Below are 19,932 nucleotides of genomic sequence, written 5' to 3'. Positions count from 1 at the left end.
TGATTCTAGCTCCAGAACTGATTCAGTAATACAGTTTTTACATGTTGTGGTTAAATAGTAAAGCTTTTTCATACTGAGTAGAATAAACCTTTATAAACCCACCAAGTACAAATTGAAGGGCTTACAGAGCTCTCTCAATAACAAGGAACAATGGAAATGAACGAGTTTGTTACCTGTGTAAACAAATATCCCTATAGGCATAAGCAATTGAACCAGATTATAATTGGCTTAATGGTTTCTTATAATTCAAAACCAAATTTACCTTGTTGTTGAAATAGGCAGCTGGAAGAGTTTACTGTCGCATACCAAAGGGTCTGTGCAGTTTCCTACCTGCTTTCCTTTGTAAGTCTGTTTAGTTGAAATGTTCGCGGAGAATCAAAACTGTTCGTTCTTGGGGGGGGGGGTGCCACCAGTGTCGTCTAAACCAAAATAATTCTATAACCAAGTATTCTCTGCATCTAAATAATAGTGACCCCGGCTTTCCACGGGAGCCGTCAGCAGCACGTTACTGCAGCAGCACGTCATAGCTGCTGATAGGAACCGCTGTGGTCAACAGAACCTTTTCCACTGGAGCCGTCAGCAGCGCGAGTCGGCCGCGTCTCAGGAGCAGCATGTCGCGGCCTTTACGCGCCGGTTCTATTTTCTACGCGCGACGCCTCTGAAACGGGTCAAGTTCGACATTTTTGGGGAAGGAAAGACAGGAAATCGGACGCGGAAATGGAGAGAAGCTCCCGAGATTTTCAGAATAAAGAACGTACTGCCTTCCGGTTGCTTTACTTTTAAAAAAGGTTACTAACTGTGCGTCCCCGTGAGAAGTTATCACCTAGCTAGCGGTCTCCTTTGTTTTTCAGGTCGGTTTTGGCGATTATAAAACGGACAGAACATAAAACACAAACCATGTTGTAGTTTTCACCTGCTTGTTGTTGTGTTTACTGACGAAGTCACTCGTGTGACTTCGTGCTCTGTCAGCTGCTCCTCTGCTGCTTCGCGTCTCGTGGGAAGAGCCAAGCAGCAGCTTACGCGAGCAAGACGTGCTGCTGCAGTAACGTGCTGCTGACGGCTCCCGTGGAAACCCGGGGTGACACACACGCCCTTCAACAGTTGGCACCTACAACCAGGAAAGCGTTACAAATCAAATGTAAAAATATGAACCGGTCAATTTTGGCATCTGACCCTCTTCACACACACGCCGCACCTCCAGTATCTCACGCTGAAGAATCACCCCACCCCCACCCCTGCTCTCACACATGGAAAAGTTCAAATGTAGCCCTGCTACTGCAAATTCTACCCCGAGCTACTGCTAACGAAATGTTTCCAGTATTAAAAAAAGGTCTTCTGGCACCACCTTAACCATGCTAAACTGCGTTGGACAGTCTGACGGGTGTCGGCAAGAATGAACCGCGTTAGCGCTCCTTTTTACATTGTGAGTGTAATTTATTCAGACAATGATCCATTTACTTGTCTCTTGGTATCTTTTACAGGTTCCTCTGTCATGTCTGCATGTAACCCCGAGGTTTTCAACTTCTTCATCTATCTCCGGACACACCCTCTTCTTCTCCGCCGACATTTTAGCTCCTCAGACAAGTCAAAAGTGGCTTTGACTGCTGAATGTCGTCGAGCCGACTCCATTAGTCTGGACGAGAGGAGACTGTTTTTCACAGCTGCATATGCTCACCTGCATGCCGGATGCCCCATGCTAGCACTTGAAGTCCTGTCCAAAATGCCCAAAGTCCACAAGCATTGCAAACTCTCCAGTCAGGAAGACACGGGCATCGCACCGGAACTCAGCATCGGGAGCAGGAATGGACAACCATCAGATCCCGACTGGTCGCCGCCGGGCCTGAATGGCTACCACTCAGACGGGAACAGCAACAGCCAATCAGACTCGGTACTGAGTTTTGACTGGAGCCAGCCATCACTGACCCTTCCAGATGAGTCGCTGGAGCTGAAGTGGGACAGTGACAAGGACGACGAGGATCAAGAAGAAACAAAAACAACAGTTAAGTCTGCAGACAACAGCGTGTTTCAGGACAGGCAGGACTCCGCCTTGACGACAGCAGAAACGGTGAAAAGTGGTAACGGAGACAACGGGGACTTTATCGCACCGTCTGATGATATCTTTTTGGCTCAGCTGAAGTTCACAGCATGCTTGAAGATCATGACCAATGAGCTCCGGACACTGTCGACCGGGTATGAGCTGGACGGAGGGAAGCTGCGTTATCAGCTCTGCCAGTGGCTCGAAAGAGAGGTACGGCAGCAAACCGGTGCTTTCTATATTGAATTGCTTTTTTTTTACTGTTTGCTCAGTAAAACATTCGTTTTGCAGAACTCCCACATGTTTCTCCTCAGCTCATGGTATTGTTTTAACATTTCCAGTCTGCGTCGGTTCAAATAAACATCACGCTGGCTGTGACACCAGTAGTTTTCTCCCATGCAAAACGATTTGATGTTTTGGTAAAATGCTTTGCTTTGTCTAGCATGCATAAATGATAAACCCCTGTTTTTGCTCCAGGTGATGGCTCATCAGCGCTGTTGCAGCTATAAGCCGCGTTTGCCAGAACAATCTGTCCAGAGCGATGCCCCGGTTTCCGGCCTGGTGGAGGAGGAACAGGTGGGTGGCTCCTTGCTGTAAAAAAAAAACATCAGCACATGTATTCTTACCCTCTGTTTGTCATTTATCGATTCATCACAGTAATTGCATGCACTTAATTACAGTTTAAAAAACTGGGGACTTTGCATAATAGGGTTGCAGTATTGTTTGAATCCTGCAGACATTGATAAATATTTAATAAAATGTTGAGGAAACTAATAAAGTTGACTCGTTCTCAGCCTGGGAGCCCCCGCGGCGATGTCCAGAGGAGCAGGAGACTCTGGCTGCAGAGTAACCAGCCATTACTGAGGATGTTTCTGAGCTACTGCAGCCTGCACGGCTCCCACGGTGGCGGACTGGCTTCTGTACGCATGGAGCTCATATTGCTGCTACAAGAGTCCCACCAGGTGAATAAAACATGCCAAGCTGCACAGTAAACGTCACTGGTAGACAGGGCATGACTGTTTTTAAGTAGAAGCCATAGCTATTCCCACTGGAATACTGTCATGTTAAGGTTGACTGTGATGTTAAGAAAACTATCATATACCTGAGTCTTTTTTGAGCTTAGTGTTTTTGGGAATAATAATAATAATAATAATAATGCATTGAACTTATATAGCGCTTTTCTAGACACTCAAAGACGCTTTCACACACACTCACATTCACACACTGCTAGTGATGGTAAGCTACTTGTAGCCACAGCCGCCCTGGGGAGGTCTGACAGAGGCGAGGCTGCCATTTGGCGCCGTCGGCCCCTCTGACCACCACTAACACAGGCAAGTTGGTTGAAGTGTCTTGCCCAAGGACACAACAGCAGGATACCCCTGGCAGGAGCTGGAATCGGACCCATGACCCTCCGATCATGAGGCAACCCGCTCTACCACCTGAGCTACTGCTGCCCCAATGAGAGTGGGAATGAGAGTGATTAATAGTTTAGTGGGTTTGAGTGTGAAGATAAATGCGTGCGATTCTTTTAATCTACATCCTGATCTACCTATTATGTTATTTAATATTATTATTATGTTTTATTACAATTTTTAGGGCAACCTGTGGCTTTTATGCCCCGCTTAGTAATCAATATTCAAGTTGACTATAGAAAAGGGCAGATTCAGCAGTTTAACCTTATTCTTTTTCCTAAATGAACAATTTATACATGACAAGAGATGAATAATGAGATGTGATGTGATGGATGTGAGGTGTTGTGATGGAAGCTAGATGTTGTAGCAACCGTTCTTTGTATCTGAGAGAGATTGTGAAATCTGGGTGCAAAAGAAATTGTTGTTTGTTCTAAACTAGAGAGTTGTTTATTAAAAACAGCATCAGACGCAATCTTTCGTGCCAAGTCTACGCACCCTCGTCCAATCCGGGGGGTCGATGGTCACTGCCGGCGGAGTGAACCTCTGATTTCAGGAACCCGTAGAAGAAGAAGAAAATATCATTTCTATAGCGCCTCTCAAGATAAAAACCACAAAGCGCTTCACAAAAACAAAAAACGTCAAATATAAAAAATAATTTAGAAAATGATTACAAATATATTTAAAATGAGCAAAAAATAGGCAATTGTGATTAAAATGTAGAGAAAGAGAGAGAGTGAATAAGAAAGAGGGAAATCAGTGTATCCTGAGGAAGGTGGAATAGGTGGGGAGAGCAGAACAAGGAGAGGGTGATGAAGGTCGCACCAAAACCAGCTTGAACAAGTGAGTTTTCAGCAGCTTTTTAAAGGAGACCACTGAGTCCACTGATCTCAGGCTCAGGGGGAGAGAGTTCCAGAGTCTGGGGGCCACAGCAGCAAATGATAGTAGATAGTAGATACAGTGGTGTGAAAAACTATTTGGCCCCTTCCTGATTGTTATCTTGGCCGACCGGTCCTTAGAAGCAATCCATTTAGCAGAGTCGTCGTCGTCGTGTTCCTCCGCTTATCCATGTCTGGGTCGCGGGGGCAGCATCCCAACTAGGGAGCTCCAGACCGTCCTCTCCCCGGCCACCTCCACCAGCTCCTCCGGCAGGACCCCAAGGCGTTCCCGGACCAGATTGGAGATGTAACCTCTCCAACGTGTCCTGGGTCGACCCGGGGGCCTCCTGCCGGCAGGACATGCCCGAAACACCTCCCCAGGGAGGCGTCCAGGAGGCATCCTGACCAGATGCCCAAACCACCTCAACTGACTCCTTTCGATCCGGAGGAGCAGCGGTTCTACTCCGAGTCCCTCCCGAATGTCCGAGCTCCTCACCCTATCTCTAAGGCTGAGCCCGGCCACCCTACGGAGGAAACTCATTTCGGCCGCTTGTATCCGCGATCTCGTTCTTTCGGTCATTACCCAAAGCTCATGACCATAGGTGAGGATTGGGACGTAGATCTACCGGTAAATCGAGAGCCTGGCTTTCTGACTCAGCTCCCTCTTCACCACGACAGATCGGCTCAGCGTCCGCATCACTGCAGACGCCGAACCAATCCGCCTGTCGATCTCCCGATCCCTCCTACCCTCACTCGTGAACAAGACCCCGAGATACTTAAACTCCTCCACTTGAGGTAGGACCTCTCCCCCGACCCGGAGTTGGCAAGCCACCCTTTTCCGGTCAGAGTAACATCACAAACCAGAGGACAGGAGAATGGTGTTCTTTTCTTTATTTTTTGCTGCACAGACTTCTTCATCCCCCACACACCTCACCTCTTCTCAGTGAAAACGTCAGCTTTTATACTTCTCCCTAATTGGGATAAACCATCACGTAAAACCTCAACACTAAATGTAAAAGCTAATAAATATATACACAATCATAGTTACTTTAAAATACCTACATTCCACATTAATTTCTATAAATAAGCTGTCTTTAACATACATCAGTACTTCTCACCATATTAAAATAACCCAATCCTCCTCTTGGTATATCCCTCTGGAACCTATAAAAGATCCACACGCCCTCGAGGACTATTTTGCTCACACCTGCTGGCAGGAAACAGTAAAGGTAAGCACACGCCCACAATACAAATGTTTGTTCCACAGCTCTTTCCTTGTTCAGTTCTTCCCATCAATAAATACCATACTTCCCATCTTAGCGGGTCATCAGTATACAAATAAACACCTTCAATACCTCATGAATGTGTCCCATTCCAATTATAGGTATAAGATCAGTAGATCTGTCCAGTATTTAGGTGTGGCATTGATCCACTGTCACACTGATTTCTTATTCATTGGCATGTTTGTCACAAAATGTTTCTGATCATCAAACACATTTACCGTAATTTCCGGACTGTAGAGCGCACCTCAATATAAGCCGCACCGGGCTAAACGCCGCAGGTATCTACTGAATTGAAAACGTAGTTTAACTGAACGTAACTGAACTGATCAGTATCAAACAAAACTGAAAAGTTATTGATTAGTTTATTCATCGTCCTCCTGCTCACTGAAACCACTGAAGTCCTCTTCTTCAGTGTCGGAGTTGAACAGCCTCAGAAGAGCTTCGTCACATACCTGTTCTGTGGCGATGTCAGTGTCGCTGTCATCATCCCCGGGTGAAGCTGGGAAAACGAGCAGCGCCGTTTTACTGTGAAAACAATCCTCCTGGGCGCTTTCCGTAGCGCTCCTTTAACCATTCCTTCATTAGACTGTCCAGCATCCATCCTTTCTGGTTGACTAAAGCCGCACCTCATTTTAAGCCGCATGGTTCAAAGCGTGGGAAAAAGTAGCGACTTATAGTCTGGAAAATACGGTAACCATTAGTCAAAGATAACACAAGTAAACACAAAATGCAGTTTTGAAATGATGGTTTTTATTATTTAGGGAGAGAACAAAATCCAAACCTGCGTTGCCCTGTGTGAAAAAGTAATTGCCCCCTGAACCTAATAACTGGTTGTGCCTCCCTTAGCAGCAATAACTGCAATCAAGCGTTTGCCATAACTTGCTACGAGTCTTTTACAGCGCTCTGGAGGAATGTTGGCCCACTCATCTTTGCAGAATTGTTGTAATTCAGCTTTATTTGAGGGGTTTCTAGCATGAACCGCCTTTTTAAGGTCATGCCATAGCATCTCAATAGGATTCAGGTCAGGACTTTGACTAGGCCACTCCAAAGTCTTCGTTTTGTTGTTCTTCAGCCATTCAGAGGTGGATTTGCTGGTGTGTTTTGGGTCGTTGTCCTGCTGCAGCACCCAAGATGGCTTCAGCTTTAGTTGACGAACAGATGGCCGGACATTCTCCTTCAGGATGTTGTGGTAGACGGTAGAATTCATGGTTCCATTTATCACAGCAAGCCTTCCAGTTCCTGAAGCAGCAAAACAACCCCAGACCATCAAACTACCACCACCATATTTTACTGTTGGTATGATGTTCTGTCTGAAATGCTGTGTTACTTCTACGCCAGCTGTAACGGGACATTTGCCTTCCAAAAAGTTCAGCTTCTGTCTCATCAGTCCACGAGGTCTTTTCCCAAAAGTCTTGGCATCCATTGAGATGTTTCTTAACAAAGTTGAGGCGAGCCCTAATGTTCTTTTTGCTCAACAGTGGATTGCGTCTTGGAAATCTGCCATGCAGGCCACTTTTGCCCAGTCTCTCTCTCTTACGGTGGAGTCGTGAACTCTGACCTTAACTGAGGCAAGTGAGGCCTGCAGTTCTTTAGAAGTTGTCCTGGGGTCTTCTGTGACCTCTCGGAGGAGTTGTCTCTGCGCTCTTGGGGTAATTTTGGTCGGCCGCCCACTCCTGGGAAGGTTCACCACTGTTCCATGTTGTTGCCATTTGTGGATAATGGCTCTCACTGTGGTTCGCTGGAGTCCCAAAACTTTAGAAATGGCTTTATAACCTTTACCAGACTGAAAGATCTCAATTACTTTTGTTCTCATTTGTTCTTGAATTTCTTTGGATCTTGGCATGATGTCTAGCTTTTGGTCTTCTTCTCTGTGTCAGGCAGCTCATATTTAAGTGATGTCTTGATTGAAACAGGTGTGGCAGTAATCAGGCTCGGGGGTGGCTACAGAAATTGAACTCAGGTGTGAAACACCACAGTTGGGTTATTTTTTAACAAGGGGGGCAATTACTTTTTCACACAGGGCAATGTAGGTTTGGATTTGTTCTCTCCCTAAATAATAAAATCCATCATTTCAAAACTGCATTTTGTGTTTACTTGTGTTATCTTTGACTAATGGTTAAATGTGTGATGATCAGAAACATTTTGTGTGACAAACATGCAAAAGGATAAGAAATCAGGAAGGGGCAAATAGTTTTTCACACCACTGTAGTTCTGATAAGACCCGTCCAGTCTGAAATCCCTCGAGGTGAAGACAGGAAGCTGGAATGCTTATTTGCGTCTAAGGTGGATGGCTCTTAGAAGAGCGGGTTGTCTGGTATCAGCCGCAGCGTCACAGAGAGGCTTTGACAGGAGGTCAAAGGAGAAGATGGCTTCAAAAATGCTTCTTTCCCGAATTGGCCGGTTCGAGGGTCAGCGAGAAACTGAATTAATTGGGAAGTAAGTCTTGTTTTATTAAACTACTTTGTTATGATTTCTGGCCAAGTTTGGCCAATCAGAATTTGACACGTTTGAGTATTTACCAACATCCCCCAGAAAGCCACGCCCTCCTCAGATACAAAGATGTTTTTAACACTGAATGAGAATGATCAAAACCTTATGTGAGGTGCATTTGAACCTTAATGAGTATCTTATTGTAACTTTTATGAGTGTAAGCAATGATTAACTTGTCAAACACACACTGATTTGTGATATAAATGGATCCTTGTAAGAACAATTTTCATTTTAAAGCCATCATTGGTTTAAGCACAGGTTTTTCCAACATTTCATTTAAACATCTTGTTCATTCATCACATATGATTATTTAACTTATAACTGTAAAATCATTGAGTCTTCACTTTTTCAGAGTGAATAATGTCGTCTGGCTTCTAAGCAGAAAGTGCAGGACCTTGGGACGGAGTGTCTGTTTGAATGTTTTGTCTTCATGGAATGTCAACACGCGCTGAACAGAACCTTCTGGATATAGAAGGCCAAATAGAAAGTGGATTTATGCTGTAGACGAAAGGTTATTGTGTTGATCAATGTATAGGTGAAAATTGAATTGACCCTTTTAGTACGTTACAAATGATTTATGACAAATCTCTCTTCATGAAGAAAGGAAAGAAAAATAATCTACTTTTTACAGTTGTTTTCTAGTTGGTAGAAAGCAGGCAGCAACTTTATCCAAATAAACTTTATTACAGTAGGAAGGCAGAACTTCCCCTGAACTCTACACTACACCTCTATATATGTTAGCAGTGTTCAGCTGCCACCTAATATTCAGTTCAGTGCACAACATTTACCGTGTTCCATATCCGTTTACACTTCATCAGTAACACGTATACTAATATTTTCATATCCCAACAAATGCCACAATGATTACCATTATAATGAGACCAAAGTAATTAAACAGACCTTTTTTAATCTAAATTTGTTTTGATTAAAAAAATTGCTTGGCCACAAATTGTCTTGAACATTTAAAATGTGATTAATCAAGATTAATTAATTACAAAGCCTCTAATTAGATTCATTTTTTAAATCGAGTCCCGCTCCTACTTTGTACCAAAACCAGTGAAAATCAGTAAAATAAAACATTTTTTAAAGCTTTGTTACATATTTAAGTTATAAATGACCAACAGCTTGATTTATTCTTTGAGTTATGGTACAGTGTAAAAACTGACTGAATAATTAATTTAGCTAATTTTCTACAAAAATTGCATGAAGAGTAATTTTACTGTATAGAACTAAATAGTATCCCTTTTGGTATATTCGTCTAAAAAGATACAAATCACATTGAAACAATGACATTTAGGGATCAAGATGATTTTGTGGCTTTGCACAAATTACATTTAGTAGAAGAGATGGCCCTTAAGGTCACAGACTCCTCCTGTAGAGGTCTGCACACATATGTACATAAAATGTTCTTCCTGGGGTTTGATGAAGATGAAGGATTACAAGTATTTTTGTACAAATGAAAAGACAGAATGAACCATTCTGTCACATCAGGACTCAAAGCTGCATATTTAACTTATGCTAGTGGCTGAATGAGCCTAATTTAAATATTTGATCATAAAATCAGCCTTTAAAGTGACAGTGTGTATTTTATCCATCAATCTCTGGAAATATCCATCAAAATGTCGTTGATCATGAATAAATTGATGTTCGGTCACTGGCAAATATTGGTGTCTTCAGAAAATATAACCATACAAATCAAGTCTACATTGGGCGTTTAATATGGCGTCTCCCAAGAACACCATGTTTCCTTCTAGCCAGCTCCGGGTCCTGCACCTGTCGCTGATCCTCGGTAGGTGCAGGACCCCGAACAGATTCAGAAAGTACAGCTCCACAAAACTAGCATCAGCCATGCATTCCCTGGATGGAATTAACTGAAGGACCATCAAAGTCTGAGGAGCCACGCCTAGCGATGGGTACAGAATTCGGTACTTTTTAAGGTACCGACCGAATTCCATAGTACCGACTGAGCATCGATTCACGTCATTTGAAACGGTGCCTCGTTTTGGTACCTGTCCTTCATAACGAGAACTTGCCTAGACAGCTGCGCATGCGCAAGAGCGTTATGTCATCGGTCCCTGTGAGCCAGTTGTAAACAGAGCAGCATGGTAGAAAGAACGCACGCTAAAGCTTGGGTCCACTTCACTAAATGTGATGGGTAACTGGGTGATGATGAAACCAGCGACGACGATCTAAGTGAGACATCCTCATCTTAATCTGCTCCGGTAGGTAAATAAAATGTTTAAGATAACGTTAGCTTGATTTGTTAGCTTCCGTTCCGCTAATGGTGCATTAGCTTTCTCCTCAGAACTCCGAATTTCCGACTAGAAGAACATGAACGCGCTCTAAAGTTTGGCTTCACTTTACTAAATGCGACGGGTGATTGGGTGAAGATGAAACCAGCGACAACGATCTAAGTGTGAGGCATCATCGTTTTAATCTGCTCCAGCAGCTAAAAAAACTGTTTAAGATAACGTTAGCTTCATATGTTAGCTTCCATTGCCAACATTGTTGTTGTTGTCAAAGGTACCCATCCCTAGTCACGCCAAGGTCGCATGCTTTCTGCTCCTCAGGTAACATTCAGCCTGACCAGCCAGCTCCATGCTTCCTTATGGGAAGCATTGGATCTGGGAACTCTTCTATTCAAATAACCCCACCCCCTGACAATTCTAACTGAGCCAATTAGCGCGGAGTTGCATACGTCTCACACACACACCGAAACACTTCAGTTTGCCATAAACATGGCAACTGAAGCCGAGTTCGCTGTGGCTCTTTCCTCTGTTTTAAATGACTTGGACATGTCTTTAACCCTCCCACTGTCTTTGTGGGTTACCCCGCGAGGAAAGTTGACCATTTAGCAGGATTGATGGTTTATCCCTTGAGGTCCATGTGGCAGGGGTGAGGTGGGGCTCATTCCTCACCCTTGCCACATAGACCTCAAGGGATAAACCATCAATCCTGCTCAATGGTCAACTTTCCTCGCGGGCTCACACCCATTAGGACAGTGGGAGGATTAAAACCACAACAAGTAGAAGCTCACCCGAAACTCTGGCTGAATAGGACCCACACCCACCCTCACACCTTGGCTCATGTGTTTATGTAGAAGATCATCAGGGGGTCTTTTGTTCCCTCTTCGGGGGGAAACTCCCAATGGGTTTAAATCTGGGACTCTCCACCATTTGACCTTAGAACTGAAGAAGCCTCTCGGATGAGAGGTGAAACGTCTTCAAGCAACTCAAAGAAGTCCAGACGCTTTTCTTTCAAAGCTCCTTAGACTACAATGACCTGGATGACTGAGAACCTTCACAGACAACAAGTAGAAGTGCTAACCTCTTCTAAAGAAAGATGTTTGTGCCGTCGCCATACGCCATTTTTGACTACAGCTAAAAATCTACAACGTTGTGACCAGACTAGTTCTCTGTGTAGACAGAGGACGAGTCTGGCAGGCCAGGCTAGGTAACATTTACCGTAATGTTTTTTAAACTAGCAACATAAGGGCGATATGGTGTAAACTACCCTGAAATGAATGCCACTAGCACCGTAGCAGCAGGAAACTACACACTCCCACTTTAAATTAAACATATCAGAGAAATAGTGTTCTTCCTGGAGGTTGTAATCAACAGTATGATTATCACTCTGATGCAGTGTACTGATCAGAAGGGCGACTACATACATAACGTATCAATACAGCAAACAGCTGGTTGCCACGAGTCCTCCTGCCTCAGGCCGACTAATAATAAGTCGTGAAGTAAACAACTCAACGAGCCAACATGGGAACAAAATCAGTGGGCACGGGGAGTCTTTTCTGTTCTACCACTTTGGTTTTAAAATGAAAAATTTTTTCTCCAAGTTCTTGTTCCATGGTTGTCAAATTTCTTCATTGTTGTTGAGTTTTTTTTTTTTCATTATTCCTTTGCGTTCAAACAGCGTGGAGACTTTTTGTTAAGTAGGTTAGAAAGAACTGAGTGTGCTTCTTCAAGGGTGACGAAAATAAGCCCATGGTATTCTTATACACAGGAAGTCATGAGTAACACACACACACACACCATCTCCAGTGTTTTATTTTCTTGCTTTTTAACTGTCAATCACACATCCACAGGAAGCTACTTGTAAAAGTCGTGTGCGACGTTTCCAGCTGTTGGCTCATCTTGATTTTGCTCGTTTAATTTTGTTTATTAGGAAAAGCTGCTGTTTCTAAGCTCGAAAACGTCTACCTTCAGTTTCTTGTTCTTTTTGTGATCTGTTTTGTTTAAACCAACCATTAATTCTGAGTCCTATTTTAATTACTTTAATGTGGGGTTACTTATTTTTCAAACACCAGATGTTTGTGCACCACATTCATTTGGTTCGATGGTAACTATTTGACGCATTTCTTGCCGACTTCTGCTCTCAGGATGACTTCATCAGGTCTGCGGTGACAGCGAGCTCCCAGCCCACCTCCATCCCACTCCTCATGGCTTGTACCGTCAGCGTGAAGACGGTGGTGGCCAACCCCATCATCTACCTCACCAACTTGACCCACGACATCTTACAGACCATCGTTTCACTCGACTCGCCTCCACATCCTGATGTCGTTAACAACGAGGTGATGCACTTCATTTAATCCCACAGGAAGTTTTAAAATTAACCAGTTGACTTTTAGCCAGTGTTAAATTTCAGTTGAGCAAATGTTTGTTTTGATTTCTCAGTTTAAAACACATTTAGATGCCACAAGCATGATTTTTCTAATACATTTTCCAATCTGGTTTCAGATTTATGTGATGCACACCTTGGCTGCTTCCTTGTCTGCCTGTATATATCAGTGCCTTTGTGACGGACACAAATACAGGTCGGTCTTTGCATTTTGCATGTTTCGTCCTTGAACAGCTGCCAAACACACACACAAGTTATTCTATTTAGCCATTTCACTAGAAGGATATGGTGATCTGCTGACAGAGATCACATCAAAAATACATTTAAAAAGACTCAACATTTGCTTATTTGTTCAAAAAAATTTAATGAATAAATAAAATAAGTAAAGGAGAGATACTACATGCTGAGTGTTGTTCTTTTGAGGATCATGATGTATAATTTTCTTGTGGTCTTAGATGACCAATACCGATTGCCAATTTTTGCACAGCTCTAATCTGCCAATACTAAGTTTGACTTGTTCTCTATTATTCAAAAGAGCTATAACTGAAGTAGCACTGAGTAGTTTCCTGCTCCTCCCCCTCCTGGTTGAAAGTGGATTTACAACTGTCATAAACAACCCTGCTGCAGCCTGATGTAGCTACGCTAACAACATGCTAACACTACCACAAGCCAATTAATACTAAATTAAAATATGAATGAGAAAGATCCACACTGACCCATGTTCACTCCGGTTCGGTCTGTCGCTGTTGTTGTGTCCTTGAGCAAGACACTTAACTAGGGATGGGTACCTTTGACATTTGAATAGATTCGGTACTAATTGCCGGTCCCTAGGAATCGATACCGGTACTTAACGGTACCAATTTTAGATATTTTTGAGTGTTTAATATTTTAATTCTCTTTTATAATTAAATATATATTTTTCTCAATATATAACCATATTTGATAAATATCACGATAAATAACATACAACTGTTTGTATTTTAACATCGTCCTTGTAGTTTTATAAGCTGATAATTAAACTGAAGCAAACATCTTTACTGTGAACTAAATTTACTGTGTATCTTCATTCCTTTTGCCGTCCTTTTTCATTTGATTTTTCCTACTGGGAAGTTAGAATTTCCGAGGAGAAAGTGAACGCACCATTAGCTGATAACAATGGTGGCAATGGAAGCTAATTTATCAAGCTAACGTTATCTTAAACAGTTTATTTAGCTGCTGGAGCAGATTAAAACGATGATGCCTCACACTTAGATCGTTGTCGCTGGTTTCATCTTCACCCAATCACCCGTCGCATTTAGTAAAGTGAAGCCAAACTTTAGAGCGTGTTCATGTTCTTCCAGTCGGAAATTCGGAGTTCCGAGGAGAAAGCTAATGCACCATTAGCGGAACGGAAGCTAACAAATCAAGCTAACGTTATCTTAAACATTTTATTTACCTACCGGAGCAGATTAAGATGAGGATGTCTCACTTAGATCGTTGTCGCTGGTTTCATCATCACCCAGTTACCCATCACATTTAGTGAAGTGGACCCAAGCTTTAGCGTGCGTTCTTTCTACCATGCTGCTCTGTTTACAACTGGCTCGCAGCGACCGACGACATAACGCTCTTGCGCATGCGCAGCTGTCTAGGCAAGTTGTCGTTATGAAGGACGGGTACCGAAACGAGGCACCGTTTCAAATGATGTGAATCGGTGCTCAGTCGGTACTATGGAATTCGGTCGGTACCTTAAAAAGTACCGAATTTGGTACCCATCGCTTAACCCACCTTGCCTGCTGGTGGTGGTCGGAGTGCTCGGCAGCCTCGCCTCTGTCAGTGCGCCCCAGGGCAGATGTTGCTACATCGTAGCTCATCCCCACCAGTGTGTGAATGTGTGTGTGAATGGGTGAATGACTGGTTGTGTTGTAAAGCACCTTTGGGGGTTCCAGGACTCTAGAAGGTGCTATATCAAATACAGGCCATTCACCATTTAGCCCTTTGCTTTGCCTTCAAAGACCAACATGCCAACAAAAAACGCAAAGTGCTTCTTTTACCTCTTCTTGTGCTTTTTATTGACGGTCAGTGAACTGACAAAGCTAACTGCTAGCATAGCAGCTAACAGCCGTAAAGCAGGTGAAGAGCTCCTCCTATAGGGCACAGTTTTGTGGAGCGAGTAGGTGCCACTATCTGGCCAGTAGAGGGCTTCAGAGTGGTGTCAAAAATTAAACTGTTCCAAGTTTCTAATTCAACAATCGCTGAGTTCAATGTTAAAGCTCTAGTTAAAGTTGAAAAGTATTTTATTTCGTGTTATTTAAACTTAACTCATTCGCTGCCAGCCGTTTCCTGAAAGCTAAAGGCTTTTCTCTGCTAGTGTTTCTCACCGTTTTCACTGTTTTTTTTAAGAGTCACAGAACGTTGTGCTTTAGGATTATGTCGACGCCAAAATAACCAAAACAAAGTGGAAACTCACCTCTTACAACAGGAAGAATCCGCGTGTTTCGAGCTTTATCCGTTCTTTAATAATCCGTTGTTGAATTGTGATCGGCAGAAGCTTTTCCGGTTCGCGCCTCACTTTTTTTACAGCAGCGGCCGAAAACGATCTCCTAACACATGGATGTTCTGCTTCGTGATCACGTGACGTGTGACGAATGCGGATGAAGATCGGCTTTAGAGCTGAGATGTTTGTTCTCACGGTGCGGGGGCTCGTCCGACGCCCACACAGTAAAAAAATGCAAATGAATGAGTTAATATTTGTTGTTATTATTTCTGATGAAATTAAAAAATATGATTCTGGAAGTAAAACCTTTCACATGGAAGATCTGCTTTTGCTATTGGCTTTAGCAACTGTTTTCATAGATTGGGAAAAATCTCTAGATAGATGTATTTGCTGCTGGGTAAGGGTGCGTTTACAGCAAGAAAGAAAAAACAGATTTTTGATTTTCAGATTTTAGGCTTATGGTTTAAGTTGCTTTATAGGACAAAGACACACTGTATGTGTGTTTTCTGCTCATTGTTTTGGACACCTGTATGTTTCAGAGGTCTTCATAGTCTCTATATATGTTTTTATATTATGTGGCTAAAAATAAAATGTAGTGGTGGCCTAAAGTGTGCTTTAGCATTTTTAGCAAGCATCTGACAACACGACTGCATCACACACTTTGATTTAAAACACTCACCAGTAAATATTCACCGTTTGGTTCATCTGCATCATCCAAGTCAGCTTTTGTAAATTTTTGTCTTTGTGTGATCCTCGTAGTCTGACAAACCATAAAAGCACGATACGAGGGGGAAAACAGCTCCCCAGCTGCTTTTCCTCTGGTTTCTAGTTACCATGGTGATGATTTCTGTCTATATCATTAGTTGCCTGAGAACAATCTGCTGGATTTTTAGCAAAATGACTATTCTGACAAAGGATACTGTGGCTTTTCTCTGGATGGCTTCATGCTGCTACACACACTCTTATCAGTAATAAGTCACGGCATGGAGACTGAGGCAGAAGGTTATTGGAACTGAATAATAAATAATGAGTGCACTACAAATAATTTTTTATAGCATCATCGTTTTATTCTGTTGTAGCAAGCTGCTGCCTGTGGAAGACGGAGGTTCGGTTTATCGAGTGTGTGGAAACTTCCTGTCAGTTTAGATCATGTGGAAAATGAATTGGAAAAGCTGCTTTAGTCTCTTTTTTTATACTCTTGTTAGTGGGGCATGCTTAGGTTTCATCTACCGAAACACGAACCTCTGAATCCAAAGTTCAGGAGGTTACAGCATCTGCTCATTTCTCTGTGATTTTTGGGTGACATCTGTTCTCAGAAGCAGTCGCTGCCTCTCCCTCTGAGTGACGTTATTTTCAACGTTTGGATTCTTTTTGATGTGGATGCAGTCTTGAGTTTTTCACCCACAGAAGCTTGAAAGAGGACTAATAGTCTCCCTGGTGGCGTAAGCGTTCAGAAACGCAACATTTCCATCTTAAAGAAAGCTTTTCTCCTGCTACCAAACAACGTCCCACAGCTAACCTACGATGCCACATTAGCATTTCACATCCCGACGATAACAACATGTTAAAAGCCTGCTTTTAACATTTCAAACAGTACATTTTAAACACCTTATTTATACCACCTAAACTGTTTCACTTTTCTGTTCATTATTTCTTCTTAAATGTAAACGCTGCTTTGGGTTTTCATCCTGACTCTGGCCCGATTCTCCCTCAGCCACGTGAACCATTTCACCGGGACGGTGTATCAGAGCGTTCCGCTGTCGCAGAAGCAGCCGCTCAAAAGCGTCAGCATGGACGAGACGGTTCTGCCCAACACCTCTCCCGCTCAGTGGCCAGGTAAGACCATCAGCTGGAAACGCTTTTATGTCGACAACACACAAAAAGATGTTTTCCAGCACACTTTGGTTCCTACACTACCTTAAATAGCAAATGAAGTACCACGGTGATTTGTCCTTTAACAGTACAGTAATTTAAATGTAATATTTAGATTATTTGATGCATTTATGAGCCTCGTTTTGAAGTTTAAGCACTGTTATCTAAGCAATAATTCACAACGCTAATTAGGCTAATTTGAGGCTTAATGTGTAGTGATCAATAATGAATACCACGGAGGTTATAAATGCTATCAAATGTCACGAGTATTCAGTAGAGACTAGAGAATTATTTTTGACTGGTGTGCTTTAATGCAGAGCTTTATTCTAAATTAAATAGATCTGTGGTTTCATACTGGTTACCCATTTCTATTTAGAATAAATAATTTTGTAGGGATGTCCGACATTACGGCTGCACAGTGGCGCAGTGGTTAGAGCTGTTGCCTTGCAGCAAGAAGGTCCCGGGTTCGATTCCCGGCCTGGGGTGTTTCTGCATGGAGTTTGCATGTTCTCCCTGTGCATGCGTGGGTTCTCTCCGGGTACTCCGGCTTCCTCCCACGGTCCAAAAACATGACTGTTAGGTTGTGTGTAGTGTTGTGTGTGTGTGTGTGTGTAGTGTTGTGTGTGTGTGCAGTGTTGTGTGTGTGTGTGCAGTGTTGTGTGTGTGTGTGTGTGTGTAGTGTTGTGTGTGTGTGCAGTGTTGTGTGTGTGTGTGTGTGTGTGTGTAGTGTTGTGTGTGTGTGTGTGTGTGTGTGTGTGTGTGTGCAGTGTTGTGTGTTGCATGGGGCTCGCGTAATTGGCACAAAATAGAAAATTCTTGGCCGGAACCGAAATGAAGAAACTAAGGCCGAAGACCGAAACACCAGAAGAAATTATTACGTCAATAATTTGAACCATAGCATTAGGACCGCAAAATTAACCCTTTAAGCCCCAAAGTCGCAATATTGCGTGCAACGAGCCAAATGCAATCCCTCAGGTTTGACTTTACACCAGAAGATAGTGGAGATGTGTAACTTCAATCTGAGCAACACGTTTGGGTGTTTCTATTGAGATTTTTGGAGTTTATAGAGTTTGAAACTGAGGAGAGGAGGCAAGCAGAGCAAAGAGCAAGTTGCCACATGAGGGCGGAGAGATGAAACAAGAACGTGGTTCACCTGACGGCCTGTTTCGGCCGTGTTTTTTCGGTGATTTAGGCGTTTCGGCCAAAAACCGAAAAAGCACTTTTGGGTCATTTTCAGCTGAAAACTTTGGTGGCCGAATTTCCGGTTTATTTCCACTTTATATAAGTACATCACTAAAAAAGCTGCAATTGAACATTTCTACTATTTTGTTTTTGTCTTGGGTTTCAGAGTAGAGGTATTGGTTAATAATACTAAAATAGTTCCATTGTTGGTGCAGGATGGGCTCGGGGTCCTTCGACTGCCGATGACGTCAAAGTAGTCGATTGGCTGAACATGAAGCTTACAGATTTTGATTGGTCAGAACAAATTTACGGTCGTAGTCTTAGCGGTTGTAGTCCTGTAGTCCAAAAATCAACACTTTTTGGAGAAAATATGTTTGAATTTGTAAAGGAAATGTAAAATATAAGCTAATGATAAACGGTGACCCTCAAAAGCTCTTGATGTTGATGAAATGGGGCAAAATAAAATATAAGAACTTTATTGAAAGACACCAAGCAATATTTAGAGTCAAAGAATGTATTTAGATAACAACTAAGGAAATATACAGACGAACTCCACATTAATACAAACAGACATGGCTTCATATATAAGAACTGTTCTATTTTTTGTCGGTCCGATGTTGGTTTCATGCAGTTTCACTAACCTAACCCGAGCAGATCCTGTACCGACACCATCTTTTCCCTTTTTTAGGACATTTATAGGATTTGGATGATCTAATTCTTTGATTTAATCATCTCAAAAGGGGGAATTTCACAAATGACATCATTAAGAAAATGAATAACAGTCCCAGCGGTGTTTCTCTGTATGAGAGAGGTGGAATCGTTATTGGTCGTGACACAATTAGGACAACACTTACAGGGCGTGTACACATCGCAATGTGTTAGTAAGGACGGCGTGGTGCTAAACCCACCACCATCCTTTCAAACGCGTATTGAATTTCCCTCGCAGACCGTCGATCAAGATGGTTTATGTTTACATTAATTATAGAAGATCTGCCTTTGGTTCCTGTTTAATTCATTCATTCCACGCCGGTTCCCTTTGCAGACGATCTCATCCACATTAAGGGTAATTTTCCATGTGTTCATGTTTGTTTAACTGGAAAATTAACCTATTTATTGTGGTTTATTACCCATTTTTTAATACTTTGCCCAAAGTCTTTAAGCTTTGTGGGGTTTTGTTTTCAGATTTAAAGACCAATTTACTTTTATTTTTTGGGTCCTAAAAATGTGAATATCCATTCAGCAAGAAGAATATAATTTCCTGACTGAAAATGCAAATCAGTTTAGTGATTTAATTTACCGTGACAGCTTTCAGGATGCTCGACTTTCTGTGCTGATGTCACTCATCTCTCTCTCCAGGTATCGCCTCCCTCGTCCGCCTGTTGAGCTCGGCCGGCGAGGACACTCAGCCGGGTCTGGCCGTGCTGCTCTGTGAGATCCTGACTGCCGTGTTCCTTAGTCTGTTTGTTCACGGCGTGGCCACTCACTCCAGCAACGAGCTGTTCCGCATCGTGGCTCACCCGCTCAACAGCAAACTCTGGATGACGGTGTTTGGAGGAGGCTCCCGGGTCCCTCTCATGGATAAACCCAGCAGCCCAGCAAGAACACCTCCATTGAGTGAGTGCTTCTGATTGAGAGCGACGTTCTCATTTGGAGGCATCGCGTCTGATAAACTCGATCTGAT

At 42.9% G+C, this 19,932-nt stretch overlaps 1 protein-coding gene across 3 annotated transcripts in view; it reads left to right on the top strand.

The window, feature by feature from the left end:
- Positions 1-19,932, top strand: part of LOC107394150 (Dmx-like 1) — a 101,248-nt gene that overhangs the window by 54,368 nt on the left and 26,948 nt on the right. For all 3 annotated transcript variants that reach the window (XM_070546168.1, XM_070546169.1, XM_054731591.2), the window contains exons 29-35: positions 1,482-2,248; positions 2,513-2,611; positions 2,830-2,997; positions 12,486-12,677; positions 12,844-12,920; positions 16,912-17,033; positions 19,608-19,865. In XM_070546168.1, coding sequence (XP_070402269.1) covers positions 1,482-2,248; positions 2,513-2,611; positions 2,830-2,997; positions 12,486-12,677; positions 12,844-12,920; positions 16,912-17,033; positions 19,608-19,865 — 1,683 coding nt within the window. The remainder of the gene's footprint in view (positions 1-1,481; positions 2,249-2,512; positions 2,612-2,829; positions 2,998-12,485; positions 12,678-12,843; positions 12,921-16,911; positions 17,034-19,607; positions 19,866-19,932) is intronic.

This window comes from Nothobranchius furzeri, chromosome 17, assembly GCF_043380555.1.
Source record: "Nothobranchius furzeri strain GRZ-AD chromosome 17, NfurGRZ-RIMD1, whole genome shotgun sequence".
Taxonomy (NCBI): Eukaryota; Metazoa; Chordata; class Actinopteri; order Cyprinodontiformes; family Nothobranchiidae; genus Nothobranchius; species Nothobranchius furzeri.
The sequence above is the reverse complement of the archived record's forward strand: the minus strand, read 5'-3'. Positions and strand labels throughout refer to the sequence as shown.